Raw genomic sequence first — 17,173 nt, 5'->3', positions numbered from 1 at the left:
CGTTCGTTTACAGGAAGATTGAGGTTAGTTTGCAACAATGTGTCCGCAACAAGTCTGAATCATTTTCGTTACTTTTTTCCGGGTTTATGTAATATCGACATGAAGACAAGACCAATGAGAGAAGCAAAGGCAAAGGTCGTTAAAAGTAGACGCAAGCAAACGAAAGCGTGAGTAGATCATTGAGTACGCATCTTAAAACTGTTATCTGATAGTGTGACAATGTGCTGACAGTGTTGTCAGGCACGTTCTAGGTACTAGAAACATAACTTCTGTTTTAGCAAGCTGCCCCAGTACAAGAAGACGAACAAGGTGGCTTTACTGAAAAAGGATTCCGTTCTGAAAAACCTAATTATGAATTCGCCCGGTCCGGGTACCAAAAATGTACGGGGCTCTTCATCGAGTGAAAGTACCGGGCGTAGTGAACAGTTGGACTGTAAGTGCAATGTCAATAAAAAAAAAAAACCATGTGGCAGCGACAATAGAGCATCACGTAAGAAACATTTGAATTCCTCTAGAGCAGTGATTCCCAAACGGTTTTTAAGGTACAACCCAGTTTTGGGCGAGTGCTCAACCTTCCACTGAAACCACAGTTTCTTAACAAAACAGGTACATTTGTATCGCTCTACGTTTCTGTTTACAAAATACATAGGTATTGATAAAACGTGTTTTCCTCTGCTAGAGAAATCCTTAGAAGGTCACGGTCTTGAGAACCACTGTCAGAGAGTATACCCGATTGTTTCGAAAAGCAAATATTATTTGCGCGTTGAAAATCAAATCAAATATTTTGACTCGTATTTAGAGACCTTTATAAATGTGGGCTGCTTAAATTTCAGATTCCAAGGATCGTTCGTTACACTCGACAAAGCCAAGGACGCCGACAGGAAAAAACAGTAAACGATATTCCGAGGTCTCGAAACAACAACAGCGAAACTTAGGAGCACCCGTAATAGTCGAATCTCATTCAAGTGCATTGTCTCACTTCGTTATACCGAAAATACTGAAACAGAATCACGAATTAAGAAGTAACAGTTATCCCGGCAACAAACTGTCGCGTGTGCGACGTAACAATCCCAAGAAGGAGGAAGCTTGCATTATCGTAGCCGAATCGGTAAATCCAAACAATAACGCCGATACTGGCACAGCTACGTCCTCGAATAACAATCGCAGACCACGAAGAGCTAGAACATCGTTAACATCGGGAAAGGACAATGTTGCGGATACATGGAACGAAAACGAACCGTCCGCTTCTTTTGAGGACTGCCTCAGAAACCTACGGATCGATAAAACTGAAGCAGCCGGCAGTTTACCGAACGCGGAAACTGAATTTTCTTCGTCTAAAAAGACCTCGAACAGCGATCAGGGTCCGATACGGTTTTATTCGTTGAGAAACAAGATCGTAGCGGTGATGTCGGGAAGGACGCAATTTTGTTTCACCGGCAAGATCGTTTTGAAAGTGATATTTGGAACGGTGGAAGTTTACGGATATTTGATCAACGAGGCCTCCAAACCGTTCGAGATCTACTCTCCCAGAGGATATAGTAGCATTTGCGTGAAAGCTGTGGACACAGTGTCGCAGCACGTCCAACCAGACGTCTGGACGACTCTTTCCGCCGAAGGCGTCGACCGGGACACCGAGAATAGACTGGTCGCCGAGTTGGACGGCCTCCAAGCCGGTACGACGATCCTTCTACTGTCGAATCTGGAAAACAATTTAACAAGATTTTTGAACGCTTATTGTCCGTTCAGACTGTTCCCGAGCATAAAGGACGCTCCGTATCAGTCGTGGACCGATCCGAAGAGAGCGCAAGTGATTCTACAGTCGCAGTTGTTCGTCGACAATTACGCCTGCAAGGAGTTGATCGTCGACGAACGCATCACGAAGGACGTCGCCGAGAAGATGTTGAAAAGGTGGCGCGCCAACGAACGGTGCTGCATTTCGATAACCGGAGGGAAGAACGTTGGCAAGTCCACCGCAGTCCGTTGCCTGATAAACAGCCTATTACCGGTAAGCAAGAAGGTGGTCCTCGTGGACGTCGATCCTGGTCAGACGGAGTGCGCGCCGGCCGGTTGCATGTCCTTCAGTTTGATAGACGAGCCTCTGCTGGGACCGAATTTCACCCACTTGAAGACGCCCGTCTGCCAACTGTACCTGGGCGATATCGACGTGAGCAAATGCATCACCAGATACATCGAGGGAATGAAAATGTTGGTTGAAAAGCTGTCGAGTTGCCCGGTAATGTCCCGATTACCGATCGTAGTGAACACCATGGGATTCACTTCCGGGATCGGTTGGGACCTCGCGATTTTCACGATAAAGCTGGCGAAACCGTTCCTGGTAGTGCAAATCATGTCCGAGAAGGTCAAGAACAATTATCCGGAGCATTTGTCCAAGGAAGTAATAAATCAGGTGAATAGAGAGAGGTTTTACCATATTTTATTGTCTATAAAAAAAAAAAAGGTGACGGGCGAGGGCATGCGAATATGTTGATGTTATCGTAGGTCTCGAAGAGGGTCTCGTGGGGCGTGAACGTTGCTAATTGGAACGAAGATTGCAGCCACGAGTTATGCGTGATACCTTCCCACGCTGAACGCAAAAGCGCTCCAGTGAACGACACTTGGAACATGGAGCCCTATCAACACCGGGAGCTCGTAATGACCTCTTACCTCAGCGAGATTCTGCGAGATCCCGTGGATTCAATGTAAGACGATGAAATTATAATCTATAATGGTGTTCATTTGCTGATGCGAAAATTGTTATTGCAGGTCCAGTTGTCACGACATATCGCTTAACATCAACACAGCTGTGCCGTACGTGTAAGTACCATATTTTCCCGTACGATTCAACAAAATAAATACTTTGTAACGTCGCTGACTACCGATTACAGGACACGGTTCTCTTCGTTGATCGTCTCGATCCCGCGCGCATCGATGCCGCCGACGCACGTTCTGAACGTGATCAATGGCAACATAGTGGCGCTGTGCGGTATCGACCTGGATGATCCAGAGTCACAACAAGTCGAGCTCGTTTCTAATCTAAGGGTGTTGGACAGGCCGCCGATTTGCTCGTGTTACGGATTCGGTGAGTGTTTCTTGTCGCGACGCGTTTTCTTTTTATCCCTTATCTATAAACAACATCTGCAAACGATCGTAAAATGTGCGCTTATCATCCAGGTATCGTCAGGGGAGTGGACACGGAACGCGAAGAAATCTTTCTGAACACGCCGCTGTCGGCTCACGCGATGCAGTACGTGAATTGTTTGGTGGGTTGTATACCAGTGCCCGTCACCCTGCTGCAGTTGAACCAACAAAGAAACGTGCCGTACACCGGCGGCAGCAACGAGTTGCCAACTAGTCGGGAACACCGCAGGGGATACTTCCGTATGAGATATCAAAGAGCGAATGCTAATTCGTAACGGCTGTTGCTCGTCGGGGAGCGCACAGTTCTTTAGAGACGCCAAGAACGCTCGTGTTTATTTCTCTCCCGAATTGGTGGTTGCCTGAAGACTGTGTTTTATTTTTGTTGACAGTTACCGTGAATGTACAAAATGTACGATATATATATACTTTCGACACGACTGTAAAATATATTTTGCACCAGTGAGGACGATATATATATACATATACATATATCCGTGCAGACAAAAGAACAGAACAAAAAAAAGAAGAACAAAACGAAAAACTAAAAATAGCAGGAATTACATCGGTTGTCTCAATTGTAATAAAATTCGAAAATAAACGTTAAAAATGCTTAAAAAGACAAAAAAAAAAGAAAAATGAAACAGAAAAAAATCTCGAATCTATTCGCGTCTCTTTTCGGACTAGATTGAATGATTCATTGTAACGTAACAAACGCCCGGCGATTCCGCGACCACCTAAGTCTAGGCCTAGAAACTTAGGCTCTGGGAGCCTAACGCGGAATCCATCCCGGCGATATTGCACTCGAAATACGGGCAAAGTGACTTGAAAATGGCAGTGAGGGTTTGTACGCTCCACGACTTCCCTATCAGTCTTTGCCGCTTCGTCGCCGACAGGTTCTTCACGTCCGTGTAGTGACGCGGGAACCCGAATATCTCCTCGAGCTCGGTGATCCACAGCGAGTCGCACTCGTCTTTCATCAGGATCGGTTTCAGGGCCGCTTTTCCTTGATATCCCCGGAAACAAAAATAACCGTTTATATACCAGAGAGACGCTGTGTTTCAAGCCGGGTTTCTTTTTTTCTTTTTTAAGTTACAAGCAACACTAATGAATCGTTTTCGCGTCTCCCTGTTAATTTCACGATGCCCGCTCGAATTGCCGAGCGAAAGTCTCTCCGTACCTTGCTTCAAGGAGTTCACTTTTGTGGTGACCGTGCGGATCTTCTTGACGAGCGCGTACCGCTGACAATGCGGCGTCAGTATATCTTGAACGTCTTGCTCGTCTTGGAATGGCAGTGAGTGCGGCTCGAACGGCAGATTGTGCCAATACAGTCTCAGCCTGTGCTGAGGGGAGAAGTCCGCGGAGTCTATCACGTCGGGCTCCTGGCCCAGATGCCTGTAACCGGAATGTCAAGGTGTTAAGAGCACGTTATCGTTGCGTCGACGATGATAAAGCTGAGTCGTCGGTGGGAGAGGCCCTACTTGTTCATGGCCAATCTGTACTCGCTCGGCATCGAGGCTACGTTCTCGTACAGCCAGAACAGATGATGCCCGTTGTTCAGTCTCTTCAGCAGTTTTAGGATCCTGCAGTACTCGAAGAACAGGACTCCGGTGCCTTTTGGGTCTGTGAAACACAACCGAACAGTAAGAAGACTCTTCCATCCTGTACAGTAAACTCTTCCAAATTGTCCCCAGCTTGGGAATAAAAATTGACATCTTGGGAAGAAGAGATACGATTATCATAATATAATATATTATACTAATTATAATAGCGAGCGATTATTATGGCGATTATAATAGCTAGCGATTATTATATGTAATATATTGTAATAATTATAATAGCGAGCGATTATTATGGCGATTATAATAGCTAGCGATTATTATATATACGATTATTATAATATAATATATTATATTATATATAAATATTATTATTATATAAAATATATAAATATATTATATAAAAATATTATTATTATATTATATTATTATATAAAAATATTATTATTATATTATATTATATTATAAAAATATTATATATAAATATATTATATTATCACGACTCGTTTTCACAGTTACCGATCGTCGATATCTAACAATCGTGTCTCTGCTTCCCAAGTTGTCCATCGTTCTCCTCAAGCTGGAGGACAATTTGGGAGAAATTACTGTACCCTGTGCTACCATAACAGCGTGTACCATAGAGACCCAGTCGGGCCGGATTGGCGAGGCTCAGGTCGTTGCAGGGCGAGCCGCCGATCAGCAGGTCTATCGGCGCCATCTCCTTGATCTTCTCTTTGGTGATGTCCCGGACGTCGCCCAAGTGGACGATGCGGTCCCCGAAGTGCGTGGCGCTGACCATCAGCGCGTCCGGGTCGATCTCGCTCGCGTAATAAACGTCGACCGTCAAGCCCAGCTTGCGGAGGACCAGCAACCCTGAGAAGAGAGCCACCGCGATAAGATACACGCGGTTTTCGGTGGGAAACTCAATAAACAGCCGAGACCCCGGAGGTTGTCCCCGTATTTACCGGTGCTCAGGCCGTCGAACAGAGAAAGCACTCGGATTCTCCTCGGCTTGCCGTCGCGCTTGCTGGCGACTCGCGCGCTCGGGTTGCAGCTCGTCCGGAACATATCGATTATTTTGTCCTTCCAGTTGGATCGCGGCCTCACCACGGTGTCCGGGACGGTGCCGGACCTCGCTTTACAGAGGAAACACTCCCAAGGATCTTCTAGCAGCACCTGCTCGTAGGTCGCCGGACACAGCAAGTGTTTCATGCAGGCAGTACAATAAACCCTGGAAAACGAACGATCCAGGAATACAGCACCCGTATACGGGGCCACCCCGCCCCCTCCCACCCATCGATCCCGCCGCCCCCAGGCGCGGCGATTTACCTCGGACAGTCCTCGTTGTCGCAAATGATCACCATCCCGGTCGCCGCGCAAATCGTGCAGTAGAACTAGCAAACCAGTCAGAACATTCACTATCAATCCGCGAAGAGGGACGAGCCCGAGTTAGTTCGAATGCAAATACTTACGCATTTCGCGTCGTTCCCGAACACGAACATGCACGGCTTGTATTGTTCCTGAAAGCATCGTGAAACGTATAGCCGGCGTTCCGTTGCCTCTGTGTCCGACGAAATTCGTTCTTACGTTTCCCGCAGCCAACAGGTGATTCTCGTAAATCGTTCGCGTCGGATCGGACCGGCGATCCGCGAGAAATGATCCTCGTTGCCGGATGTTTTTGCGACTTTTTTTTTATTGCACGCGTGCGTTGGAAATTTTCCAGAAAATGAAGGAGATCCGAAAGCAAAATTTCACGAGAATCACTTGTAGGTCGCCGAGCTAGGCTTTGGACAGCTCTGTTTTACCGAGCGGGTTCGAACGTTCTCTTAGGAGCCAATAGGAGTTGATGGGCGGGGCTTAGGAGGCATCGGGGAGGAGCCGGAGAGGTTTTCGAAGGAATCTAGAACGGAAAGCGGCGGAAACGGTTTTACAACAAGCTGAACCAATTGTGGGAAACGATTTCAAAGATTTCGGCTTTGTTCGTGGACCAATCGTGGCTCTTGTGGAGCAGTGGGCGGGGCCCGAGTTGCCCGTTTCCCCGGCGTTCGCCAAATTTTCGGGACTGGCCCAGAATTTCGAACCCGGAGAAACGAGACGCATTCTCGGATTGTCTATTTCGCTGTCGATCGAATCGACGACGCTGTTTTTTTTTTTTTGGAAAAGTTTGCCGACAGTTCGTTGATGAAATTAAGTAGGAATCGTTGTAATCGTCGTCGACGGGGAGATATCAGGTGCCGGCTGGTAATCGAATTACTCCGGGCCACTCGCAATTGTCCTACCGAACACTCGATGCACAGGGAGCCCTCGAAGAAGGGGTGGCACTCCATGGGCCCGTCGGGGATCTTCAGACACTTTAGACACAGCGACTCCATCGAGCACTCCCGGCTCTTCACCGATCGCAAATCATCTGGAACACATCGAAACAAATTACACGTCCGTCGCGCGGAAGAAAAAAAAAGAAAAGCTGGAAAGAGAAATCGTTATCGAACGCACCGCTGTTCTCTATGTCGTCCACCCGTTGATCGTCCACGTTCGGATCGTTCTTCAGCTCGTTCAGCTCCTTAACGATCTGCGACGAGTATTTGTCGTATATTTTGACGGACTCGCCTTTTTTCAGGGGATTCGGCTGCGGCTGGGGCCGATTCATTTTCGAGAAATATTTGAACATGTCCGCCAACGTCCAATTATCGGTTTCGTATCCCATACGGGAGCAATAATCCTGAAAAGCGGGGAACATCGCTTGAAAATGACCGCGCGTATACTGGGTATCCCGCTCGCCCCCATCCACCCCCCGATCCGCGTTTCTACAGCGATAAGGCGAAACGCATCGCGGCGGGTCGCATTATTAAAAAACGTTTGACGCTATTCAAAATTTTCAAACTGGTTCTCTATATCGTCGCGAATTCGTTCGTGGCATTTCGGCACCGATTCGATGATGTTCGGATAAATGAAACGACATCGGCATGGTCGGCGGTGAAACGAGATTTGTTTGTAAGAAATATGAAAAATTGTATTAGTGACGTAAAGAACGAGTTAATAGATCAAATAGGGCTGTATTTCTGTGGATATCGCGATGGCTAAGCTGCTTGCAAATTCTGACTCTGCCACGGACTAAGGCTGCGTTTAATTTTCAGCTGAAACTCGAGTTCAACCTAAGTTCAACGGTAAATTTGGTTCCACATTTTTTATTTCAAGATTGTTGATATTTTGAAGACTCTTTTCTGCAGAAAATTATTAGGTAAATTTCTTGATTTACTTCTCCAAGAAAATTGTTGATATTCTAAGTATTGTTTCATTAGAAATGATTGAGTAAATTTCCTCTCTAATACAAGTTTATATAATAAAAATGAAAATTGTTGATATTGTAAATACTCTTTCATTAGAAATGATTCAGTAAATTTCCTAGTACAAGCTTATGTAATAAAAATGAATATTGTTGATATTGTAAATACTCTTTCATTAGAAATGATTCAGTAAATTTTCTAATACAAGCCTATGTAATAAAAATGAAAATTGATGAAATTCTAAATACTCTTTCAGTAGATATGATTGAGTAAATTTCCTAATACAAGTTTATATAATAAAAATGAGAATTGTTGATATTCTAAATACTCTTTCAGTAGAAATGATTCAGTAAATTTCCTAATACAAGCTTATATAATAAAAATGAGTATTGTTGATATTCTAAATACTCTTTCAGTAGAAATAATTGAGTAAATTTCCTAGTACAAGCTTATGTAATAAAAATGAATATTGTTGATATTGTAAATACTCTCTCATTAGAAATGATTCAGTACATTTTCTAATATAAGCTAATATAATAAAAATAAAAATTGTTGATATTCTAAATACTTTTTCACTTTCAGAAACGATTCAGTAAATTTCCTAATACAATCTTATACAATAAAAATGGCAAGAAGCTTCAAATAAACTCTATCATTCTTATAAAACAAAACAAACCGGTTGCTTTTAGCATTTGCTAGGTTTAGTGTTAACGCAATACAGTCCAGGCCGGTTTCTCAAAGAGAAAGGGTTCTTATTTTTTCAGAAACAAAAAAATTTAACGATTAACCATCAAGTATCTTTTCCATCAAGTTTTCGCTCCGACATTTCGCGACCAGTTATGAAAACGACCATTCCCAGTTTTCCGGACGGTAATGCATTAACATTTCGTTGGAAATGAAAACACGAAGATCGAAGATGGTGCACACCTTGGCGGCTTGCAGGACGCCGACGACGAACGCGTGCTTCTTGGTGTTGTTGATGTAGTCGCGCATCTTCTCGAGGCCCATCTCGAACCTCAGAAAAGACTGATGATGGATCTGTCGGAAGTAGAATCGCAGGTTGCCGATCGAACAACCGTTGGATATCAATTGATCGTCGCCGTAACGAAAGGAAAAAGCTGGTCGCGTACGGTTTTTCGAGGAAGTTCGACCGAGAATATTTTTACCTCTGACAGCTTGTAGTCGCCGTACCACATGATCCACTGGCAGCCGAAGCCCGGCTCACGCATGCAACAGTCCCGGTAATCGATAATCATCGCTGCGATACCCAAACAGACAAAGGCACTTTAACTCTTTCCATTCGGCGCGGATTAACGGGCGGCATTCAAAGAATTTTCGAAATCCGCTCTCTGTGCGCGCCGCGATGGCTCCTCCGCGATCGGCCGTATCGATTTTTAACAGTGCAATGCTGCCTCGAGAGCGCGCTCGGAGACACGAATCGTTTCTTCGGAAATTCTCTCGCCCCGCGAATCCACCGATAAGCGATCCGATCGCGTTTTATCGGCGACAAGGACGCGACACGGTCGACGACGAGGCGCGATTTCAATCGACGCGCGCGACTCGTCGATGGAAATCGTTCGTTAACTTCATTCGATTGATTTTTTAATTACGGCGATTTTATATATATTATATAATATATATTTATTTTATTATATATATATTATTATATTATATAATATATATTTATATTATTATATTATATAATATGTATTTATAGTATTATATTATATAATATGTATTTATAGTATTATATTATATAATATGTATTTATAGTATTATATTATATAATATATATATATATTTATATTATTATATTATATAATATATATTTATAGTATTATATTATATAATATATATTTATATTATTATATTACATAATATGTATTTATAGTATTATATTATATAATATATATATATATATTTATATTATTATATTATATAATATATATATATTTATATTATTATATATATTATTATTATTTAATATATATTATATATTTTTTAATCCTCGCTAATTGACGCTCTGGAAATGGAACTGCACGAAAATGGACAATTTGGGACGAACAGATACGATTGTTCGAGCAGCGCGGCTCGTCTTTATAGTCACCGACTGTCAACAACTATTAAAACGACGACTGTGAAAACTTTTGTGCACAATCTGAGCGTCGATTAGGGAGAATTCACTGCAACCCCTTGCTTTGTGCGGCACGATAGTCGGAAATTCGACGCAGTAAACAACTCGATTAACGCATGTTGTGCGCGGGTCAAAGGTCGACTTTTATTTCCACGCGCGTAGCGGTGAAGTAGAAAACCGGCGAAGTTCGAAAAAATTCACTTCGCAGACAATGTGTAATTCTTCGCGCTCGCGCGGCGACTCCTTGGCACCGCTAAAATTGTTATATCGCGGTCCAAGATAAGACAGCGACAGTTGTACGAGTCGCAATGACACAATGTCATAAGCGTGAAATGCACTTTGTCGTACAAAATGGAAATACTGTAATAAGTCGGAAAAATTATTATAAATTCGCGGTTTAAAACGGCGTCGAGCGCGAAGAGTTGATATTTTCAAAAGTGACAATGAGATTATGATAACGAGTATGTAAGGGGGTTTGTTACGATTTCGAAGGGGTTTTTGTCTCAAATATATAATAAAATTTATAAAAGTAAATTTTTAGAAACTTGTCCCGCATATAACGAGTTAAGTTTAATGCCGGAATAACTAATTCGTTCGATTCTTCTGCCCCTAAAAAACATTTCGAAGAGGAGCAAACATCTCGGTTACGAATAAAATATTATTTTCGATCTAAAATATCGTTCGCGGGTCGATTAACACTAGATTTACACTAGATTTACGTCAAACCGACGGGTCACACTAATTTTTTAATTTACGATTATTCATATCGTAAAGATACGTTTACGAGTTATTTATTCAATTTATATGTTACGATAACACTTGTTAAAAATCAGAATAAATGTCTTATTGTTACTTTTATAAAATAATATAAAACAGCTGTTTCTTTTTGTGCTCCGTAAATCTAGCGTTAACGTAAAGCCAAGGGGTTGAAAAGAAGGCACGTCGACGTACAAAAATATTTGACCGAATGCTCGCGTTCCAGAAAAAATGCGCTACTGTCGAGAAAGAATTTTGAACGAATTATTGCACCTTTTTGACCTTTCGAGATATCGAGGCTCGCCATCAAGGCCGCTGGTTGCTCTTGAATCTCGAGATCGGATGAAAATGCAGAGAGAGACAGAGAGAGAAAAAGAGACAGAGAGAGAGAGAGAGAGAGAGAGAGAGAGAGAGAGAGAGAGAGCGCAATCGGTTCGATGAAATATCGGTGATGGTTGTTTTCGGAACATTGTTTACTAAACGAGTTGATAGGTTGGCGGCCGGGCGGTCGAATATTTTTGCACGGCGGTCCACGGAAAAACAGTGTCGCGAATCGCGGCTAACGGAGCGTTACCTGGCCACCAATTGTGCCCGGCGATTTTTGCCCACGTTATGACACCTGGTTTCTGCTCCCTGAGCGGCAACCGCGTTAAATCCGCGTCGCTCTGCTGCGGCGGCTCTTTCGGTTTTTCGGCGGTCTTTCTCGGCTGACTTTCACCTGTCGGGACATACCAGCGGATTAATGGCCGTCGGAAACGGTCCGGACGTCGGACGTTAACCTGTCAACCGGAGACGACGAGTTAACTCGCCCGTACGCGCGTTTCGTCCCCCTAATTCTTTCTCGGCTCGTGCGCGAATCGCACCGTTCGGGGCTGCAATTCCGCTCGAATTCTCCTCTCGTACGAGCAAGTACAGTAATTTCTCCCTGAAATGCCAAATTTTCGGTCGCTGTGAATTTCCCTGTGCCAGTCCTGGCGCGTTCATGAAGATGTCTCTCGGAATACAACACAAAATGGACTGTTTCGGTGTGAGTCAGGTAAAACAAAAAAAAACAGCGGAGCTAGAAGGTACAGTAAATTCTCTCCAATTGTCCCTCAGCTTGTAAACAAAAATGTACAATGTGGCAAATCGCTGACTATAAAAATGAGACGCAAAGCTCGAATAATAGTGTCTCCTCTTCTCAAATTGTCATTTTTGTGCGCAATCTGAGCGTTAATTAAGGAGAAATTACTGTGGTAGATACGTGACCGTCAAATCGTGGCGTGTGGCCTGCAAATTGCCTTCAAATCGTGCAATGTGGCTATCGAATTGTCTTCGAATCGCGTCACGTGGCCTCCGATTGCCTTGAAATCGTGTCTTATGGCCGCCGAATTGCCCTCGAATCGCATCACGTGGCCTCCTAATTGCCTTCAAATCGTGTAATGTGGCTTTCGAATTGCCTTGAAATCGCGTCACGTGGCCTCCGATTGCCTCCTAATCGAGTCACGTGCCCTTCGATTGCCTTCGAATCGCGTCACGTGGCTTCCTAATTGCCTTGAAATCGTGTAATGTGGCCGCCGAATTGCCTTGAAATCGTGTCACGTAGCCTCCGAATTGCCTTCTAATCGAATTACGTGGCCTCCAAATTGCCTTCAATCGCTGGCCGCTGCAATTTTTCGCCAACTGCCCCGACTTTTAGAAAAAAAACGAGCCGCGAAGCCCGAAGAATCGCGACTCGGTATTCTCAGATCTGCCGGTTTCAATTCCGACCGCCGTACATTTCTGGGAGAAATTACTATAATATTGCAGCGCAGTTCTCCGGTTGACAGGCTAAACGACGAACAGCAATAAACGCGTACGTTCTTGGTCCAGCAGATACTTCTCGGTGGTCTGCGCGTTTCTGTCCTTCAGATGAGCAAGCCTTTGCTCGATCTTAGTCGGAAACGGGTAGAACTTGACTTCATCGATTGCTGAGGAGCAAAAGAACTGTGTTATCGACTGATTGTCTATTCGAATTTCTCTTACCTCAACCCCTTGCAACGTTGAGTCAGTGTTTTAAGCGCGTTCATGCCGTTAAAAGTACGAATGTTATTTCTTTCTTTTTGGTCGAAATGAAACATTCTTCTTCTAACACGCCGAGTGCCATAACAGTCGCACGTGAGCGACGGTAATTTTGAAGCAGCTTTTGGAATCCATTTTGGCTGCGATACGTTCGAATAAACTGATTGTTACGAGATCGTTTGGGATGTTCGTCCTTTTTTCCAGCGCTTAACGTGTTAATAGCAATGCAATATTTTTCTTTTTTTCTTTTTAAGAAAGTATCGCCGAGAAAACGGTTCTAATCGCTGCGTAATGAATTTATTTAATTTCGCTGACACTTATTGCCTGACCTACTCTCATGCTTTCTCATCCTAATATCCTAAGCTTATCTGTCCTAATTTATTCTATCTAGTTTCTATCGCACACTTCTTCCACCCTTATTCTAGAGGCTCTTCTCTAATTATTTCTCAAAGCCATTCTCCACACTTTTCAACCCACTATTACCCTTTCGGCAATACAGGGTGGGCCACGGATCAGCTTAATTTATTCGGTGGCTCGATTGGAAATGTTTTCAGCTAAATGTAAATAGATAAATATAAAATAACTGTTTTCAAACTGGTCTAATCGACTTGAATTTTGTCTTAAGCGTTAAAGGGGCTAAATTACAAGGTACAATGACTAGCATTACCTTTCTTAAATTCTGCTATTACATAAAATAATTTTTAATTTTCTCATTTGAACCTGAAACGAAAATTTTAAAAATACGTTTCGTAGGTAAATAATTATATGCATACTGAAAATTTCATCGAAATTGGTTGACGTTGTTATAAGCTACAAGCAATTGTAGATCGTGAAAATTGCAGTTTTTGGAGAATTTCAACTAAAAACAGGTAATTTTTCCATCTTTGAGTGACTATAGCTCGCCTATGCATTAACCAAATTCAATGAAATTTTTAGTTTTCACATAAGTTAACGAGATGTTCCAAACGCATTACTTAAATATTCGTTCCCGGTTCAGATAAAGAAGTTAAAAAACGACTGTTTATTATCTATCGTTGTCATTTAACAGCAGAGTAACAGCAGAATTAAAAAAAAAAAGTATGCTAGTCACTGTACCATGAACTAGTCCCTTTAACACTGAAACAAAGATTCGAATCAATTAGGCCAGTTTGGAGAAAGTTACTGCGTTTTAAAAGGTGGCCGAATACTTCTTGCCAGGCTTAGGACTTGGATCCGCCTTTCTTCGCCCCTTCGGCGTCCTCTTAGCAAGTGTTTCGACGCTCCTCTATCTCTTTCCGAAATCTCGCATCCCCTTTTCTCCGTCCTCCAATACCTGTTTTTCTATCGCATCTTGCTTCTGCTGCGACACACAGCGATCTCTTTTCCCTCCTCTTTCTTCCAGGCTGTTCGCTCTACCTACCTCTTGCGAACGAGACTCGCTGCACAACCCTGAATCTACGCTCCTTTTATCATCCCTATTCGCTGCTCTTTGAAAAAAATGTAGCTCGAACCTCGAGGCTCCGCCGCGTCTCGTTCATAAAAGTCGCCCTTCTAATGGAGGCGATAATTTCGTTAACGCGGCGAAGTCGTGCGCGAGCCGTCGATAAAAGACGGCCAGTTCTAGCGTGAAGTTTTGTATAAAAATCAATTTTTCCTTTCGCATGTTCTTGAAGGACGTAGTCTCGAGAAGGAATTTTTCTCGAAACTATGTTCTTCGGAACGGTGACTATGATATCCTCAAAATCTATTGGGTCATTGAATGTTTTTGGCATAATGTTCTGAATCATTCGAAAGTGGATGTTTCGTTCTACCGGAATCTGTATTTTGTTTGCTTCGTTCGAGTTCATTTCTGTTAATTTTCAGATCATTTAAATGGAACGTCGAGCTGAGAAAAACGAGCATTTTCGAGCGTTTTCCTTCGTTTTGCTTTTAACACGTTCCGTGCCACGTGTACCATCGATGGTACACGCTTGCATGTTTACTTAGTGAACTGAACAAATTGTTTACAAGAAATTTAGAACCGAAGAATCAATTTCCACCGCAAGAATGGGCGTTGATAAGTTTTTGTTACGTTGTTATGTGTACGAGAATTAATAATTGCACGTAATACATCAAGTTTTAGTAAAATATCAAAGTGTGAAGATTCGAGTAAAAAAAGCTCGGCACGGAACGTGTTAATCAAGGTTTGAAGGCCGCGAAAGCTGCTCGCGACATTTGCGCTGCGTACGGAGAGGGTGCCATAGCTGAAAGAATCGCTCGCGATTGGTACGCCAAGTTCAAAAATGGAAATTTTGATCTCAAAGATCCGAAAATCTTGTTTAACATTGAGAAGAAATTGCAAACAACAAGGGAGAACATTAATTAACTTAACATTATTCATTAATTGAGCTATTTATTTTGGAAGTGGCATAAGTCACTTTGTTTTTAAGTCGATATATTTAAGGGTTTGCGTTTGGACACGTTTAAAAATATGGATGCTAACTTTCGAGAAGATTTACTTGTATCTGTTATCTTAGGATACTGACATTTTTCTCAGTATAAATAATTTCGTATAAACATTAAAAAATCACCACTTTTCATTATGGTAAAGTGACTTATGCCATTTTCAAAATAAACGGCTCAATTAGTCGTTAATTTTTATTGAAAAACAAACCGTTAAAAAATTCCTCCAAGCAAAACGACAGATTAAAAGCGACGAGAAGGAGGCGTCGAAAATGCTCATTTTTCTCAACTCGACATTCCATTTGAATGGTCTGAAAATTAACATAAATTAACTAGGCCGAAAAAAAACAGATTCCGATAGAAAAAAAACCAGCGAGGACTTAGTTACCAATCCAATACTAGACCACCAAGTGACTCAAAATTTCAGGTACGCATTTGGCGTCGCATGCGCGACGTCACACGCCCCCACAAGGATCAACCGAAAATTTGTTTCTCTTTTTTTTCTATTTTTCAGCGTGGTCCCGTGGCGAGTTCGTGCGAGCGAAGCGACGATTATCCAGACCGGGACTTACTGCCTTGTATCTCGGAGAAGTTGTTCTCGATCCACCTTACGTAGGGCTTCGTCAGGGTGCAGCCCAAGTACCCGCGCAGCATCTGAAACAGGCTCGCCGTGAGTGGCGCGAGAATAAAAAAATGCAGAAATCTCTTGCGCGAGAAGACTGGTGGCCGACGACAACGATCGATCGATCGATCGATCAAGGATCGATCGGGAAGAAAATATCTGGTTTGTGATAAGAACCTGCATTGTTGCGTCGACGGCCCGGATCCGCGCCACGTTCGAGATCTGCGACAGCCGCTGCTCCATGTTCGCAGAGAACGGTTCGACCTGAGTTTTTTCGAACAGCTGAAAAGCACGAGTAATTACCGGGCGATTACGCGGAACGTGTTGCGCACGCGGCGGTGGTTCTTGTTGAAAAGAAAAGAAATATATAACCAAAAATAATGTACGCGTATACGTGTATATACGCGCATGAATTATATATATATGCATATGCAAATACAAAAATATGTACGTATGTATTTATGTATGTATGTATGTATGTATGTATGTATGTATGTATGTATGTATGAATGAATGTATGTATGTATGTATGTATGTACGTGTATAGAGAGAGAGAAATAAAAAAAAAATGTATATTCACTAATGATATACGAGCTTCTCCGATCCAGTAAACCCACAATTTTCCTGCCTCGGACGACATTCCTACATGGCCCGCGTCGATAATTAACGCTGTAATATTATATAGAAATGTTTATTGAAGGGTGCGGCCGGGTAGCAGGCGCGCTGATCGGTTGCGTGCACGAAATCGGCGCAATTCGATGCTCGGGACCGGCACCGAAATCGCGTGTTTCTGCAAACCGCGGGTCTGGGTTAGGTCTGGTTTTGCGCGGTAAAAAGCCGCCGCAACCGAATCTCTCTCGCTCTCTCGCTCTCTCTCTCTCTCTTCCCCTCGCACTACCTTTCTCACCCACTTTCATCCTCTCTGTCTCTCTTGAACGAAGACGTCTAACCCTCGCACGGCGAACGCAGCATCCGCCCGGACCCGTGTTTATTGTTTTATGGAAAGCTGCGATGTGAATTGATGGCCCATCGATAGAAATAGTTGTTGCAAATCAAGTGTTAACAAACTATCGCCGGCTGTATAACCGTTGTTCATTCTCGTTGCGCGATATATGTATATGTGTATGTATATATGTATATACGGGGGTTGGAAATGCTATTTTCTACGGGGGTAAAATACTACTTTAATTCATCGCACTGTAACGACGAGTTAGGCTTGTGA

General features: G+C 43.0%; 2 protein-coding genes across 9 annotated transcripts in view; one reads left to right on the top strand and one right to left on the bottom strand.

The window, feature by feature from the left end:
- Positions 1-13: 13 nt before the first annotated feature.
- Positions 14-3,609, top strand: LOC117225005 (polynucleotide 5'-hydroxyl-kinase NOL9). Of its 6 annotated transcripts, none has more exons than XM_076520240.1 (8): positions 17-167; positions 279-433; positions 543-606; positions 834-2,407; positions 2,500-2,699; positions 2,764-2,814; positions 2,886-3,079; positions 3,172-3,609. In XM_076520240.1, exons 2-8 carry the CDS (start codon positions 380-382, stop codon positions 3,411-3,413), a joined length of 2,379 nt encoding a protein of 792 aa, XP_076376355.1. In that variant the 5' UTR covers positions 17-167; positions 279-379; the 3' UTR covers positions 3,414-3,609. The 6 variants fall into 6 exon arrangements, with proteins under 6 accessions (XP_033334173.2, XP_033334171.2, XP_076376355.1 ...); XM_076520238.1 differs by having other exon boundaries at positions 516-606; XM_076520239.1 differs by having other exon boundaries at positions 33-183; positions 516-606.
- The window catches only part of Dnmt3 (DNA methyltransferase 3), a 211,357-nt gene continuing 196,602 nt past the window's right edge, over positions 2,419-17,173 (bottom strand). For 2 of the 3 annotated variants that reach the window (XM_033478278.2, XM_076520235.1), the window contains 16 exons: positions 16,532-16,620; positions 16,129-16,233; positions 15,902-15,983; positions 12,707-12,817; positions 11,443-11,586; positions 9,145-9,236; positions 8,906-9,016; positions 7,188-7,413; positions 6,974-7,101; positions 6,167-6,214; positions 6,024-6,088; positions 5,660-5,925; positions 5,331-5,567; positions 4,617-4,758; positions 4,316-4,530; positions 3,487-4,141 (listed from right to left, as the gene is read on the bottom strand). In XM_033478278.2, the coding sequence (XP_033334169.2) occupies positions 3,885-4,141; positions 4,316-4,530; positions 4,617-4,758; positions 5,331-5,567; positions 5,660-5,925; positions 6,024-6,088; positions 6,167-6,214; positions 6,974-7,101; positions 7,188-7,413; positions 8,906-9,016; positions 9,145-9,236; positions 11,443-11,586; positions 12,707-12,817; positions 15,902-15,983; positions 16,129-16,233; positions 16,532-16,620 (2,318 nt within the window). In that variant the 3' untranslated portion in view covers positions 3,487-3,884. Of the gene's footprint in view, positions 4,142-4,315; positions 4,531-4,616; positions 4,759-5,330; positions 5,568-5,659; positions 5,926-6,023; positions 6,089-6,166; positions 6,215-6,973; positions 7,102-7,187; positions 7,414-8,905; positions 9,017-9,144; positions 9,237-11,442; positions 11,587-12,706; positions 12,818-15,901; positions 15,984-16,128; positions 16,234-16,531; positions 16,621-17,173 lie in introns of all 3 variants that reach the window. The other variant, XM_076520236.1, reaches the window with a different exon arrangement.

The sequence above is a fragment of the Megalopta genalis genome, chromosome 3, assembly GCF_051020955.1.
Source record: "Megalopta genalis isolate 19385.01 chromosome 3, iyMegGena1_principal, whole genome shotgun sequence".
Classification (NCBI taxonomy): Eukaryota; Metazoa; Arthropoda; class Insecta; order Hymenoptera; family Halictidae; genus Megalopta; species Megalopta genalis.
Note: the sequence above shows the minus strand (reverse complement) of the source record. Positions and strands in the feature narration are given on the sequence as shown.

Bases quoted from the DNA above. Each gene is read 5' to 3' on its own strand.
- LOC117225005 (XM_033478280.2), top strand. From the start codon at position 100: ATGAAGACAAGACCAATGAGAGAAGCAAAGGCAAAGGTCGTTAAAAGT. The intron at 491-833 runs GTAAGAAACATT...CTTAAATTTCAG, and splicing joins CAGCGACAATAGAGCATCAC to ATTCCAAGGATCGTTCGTTA. The intron at 2,700-2,763 runs GTAAGACGATGA...TTGTTATTGCAG, and splicing joins CGAGATCCCGTGGATTCAAT to GTCCAGTTGTCACGACATAT.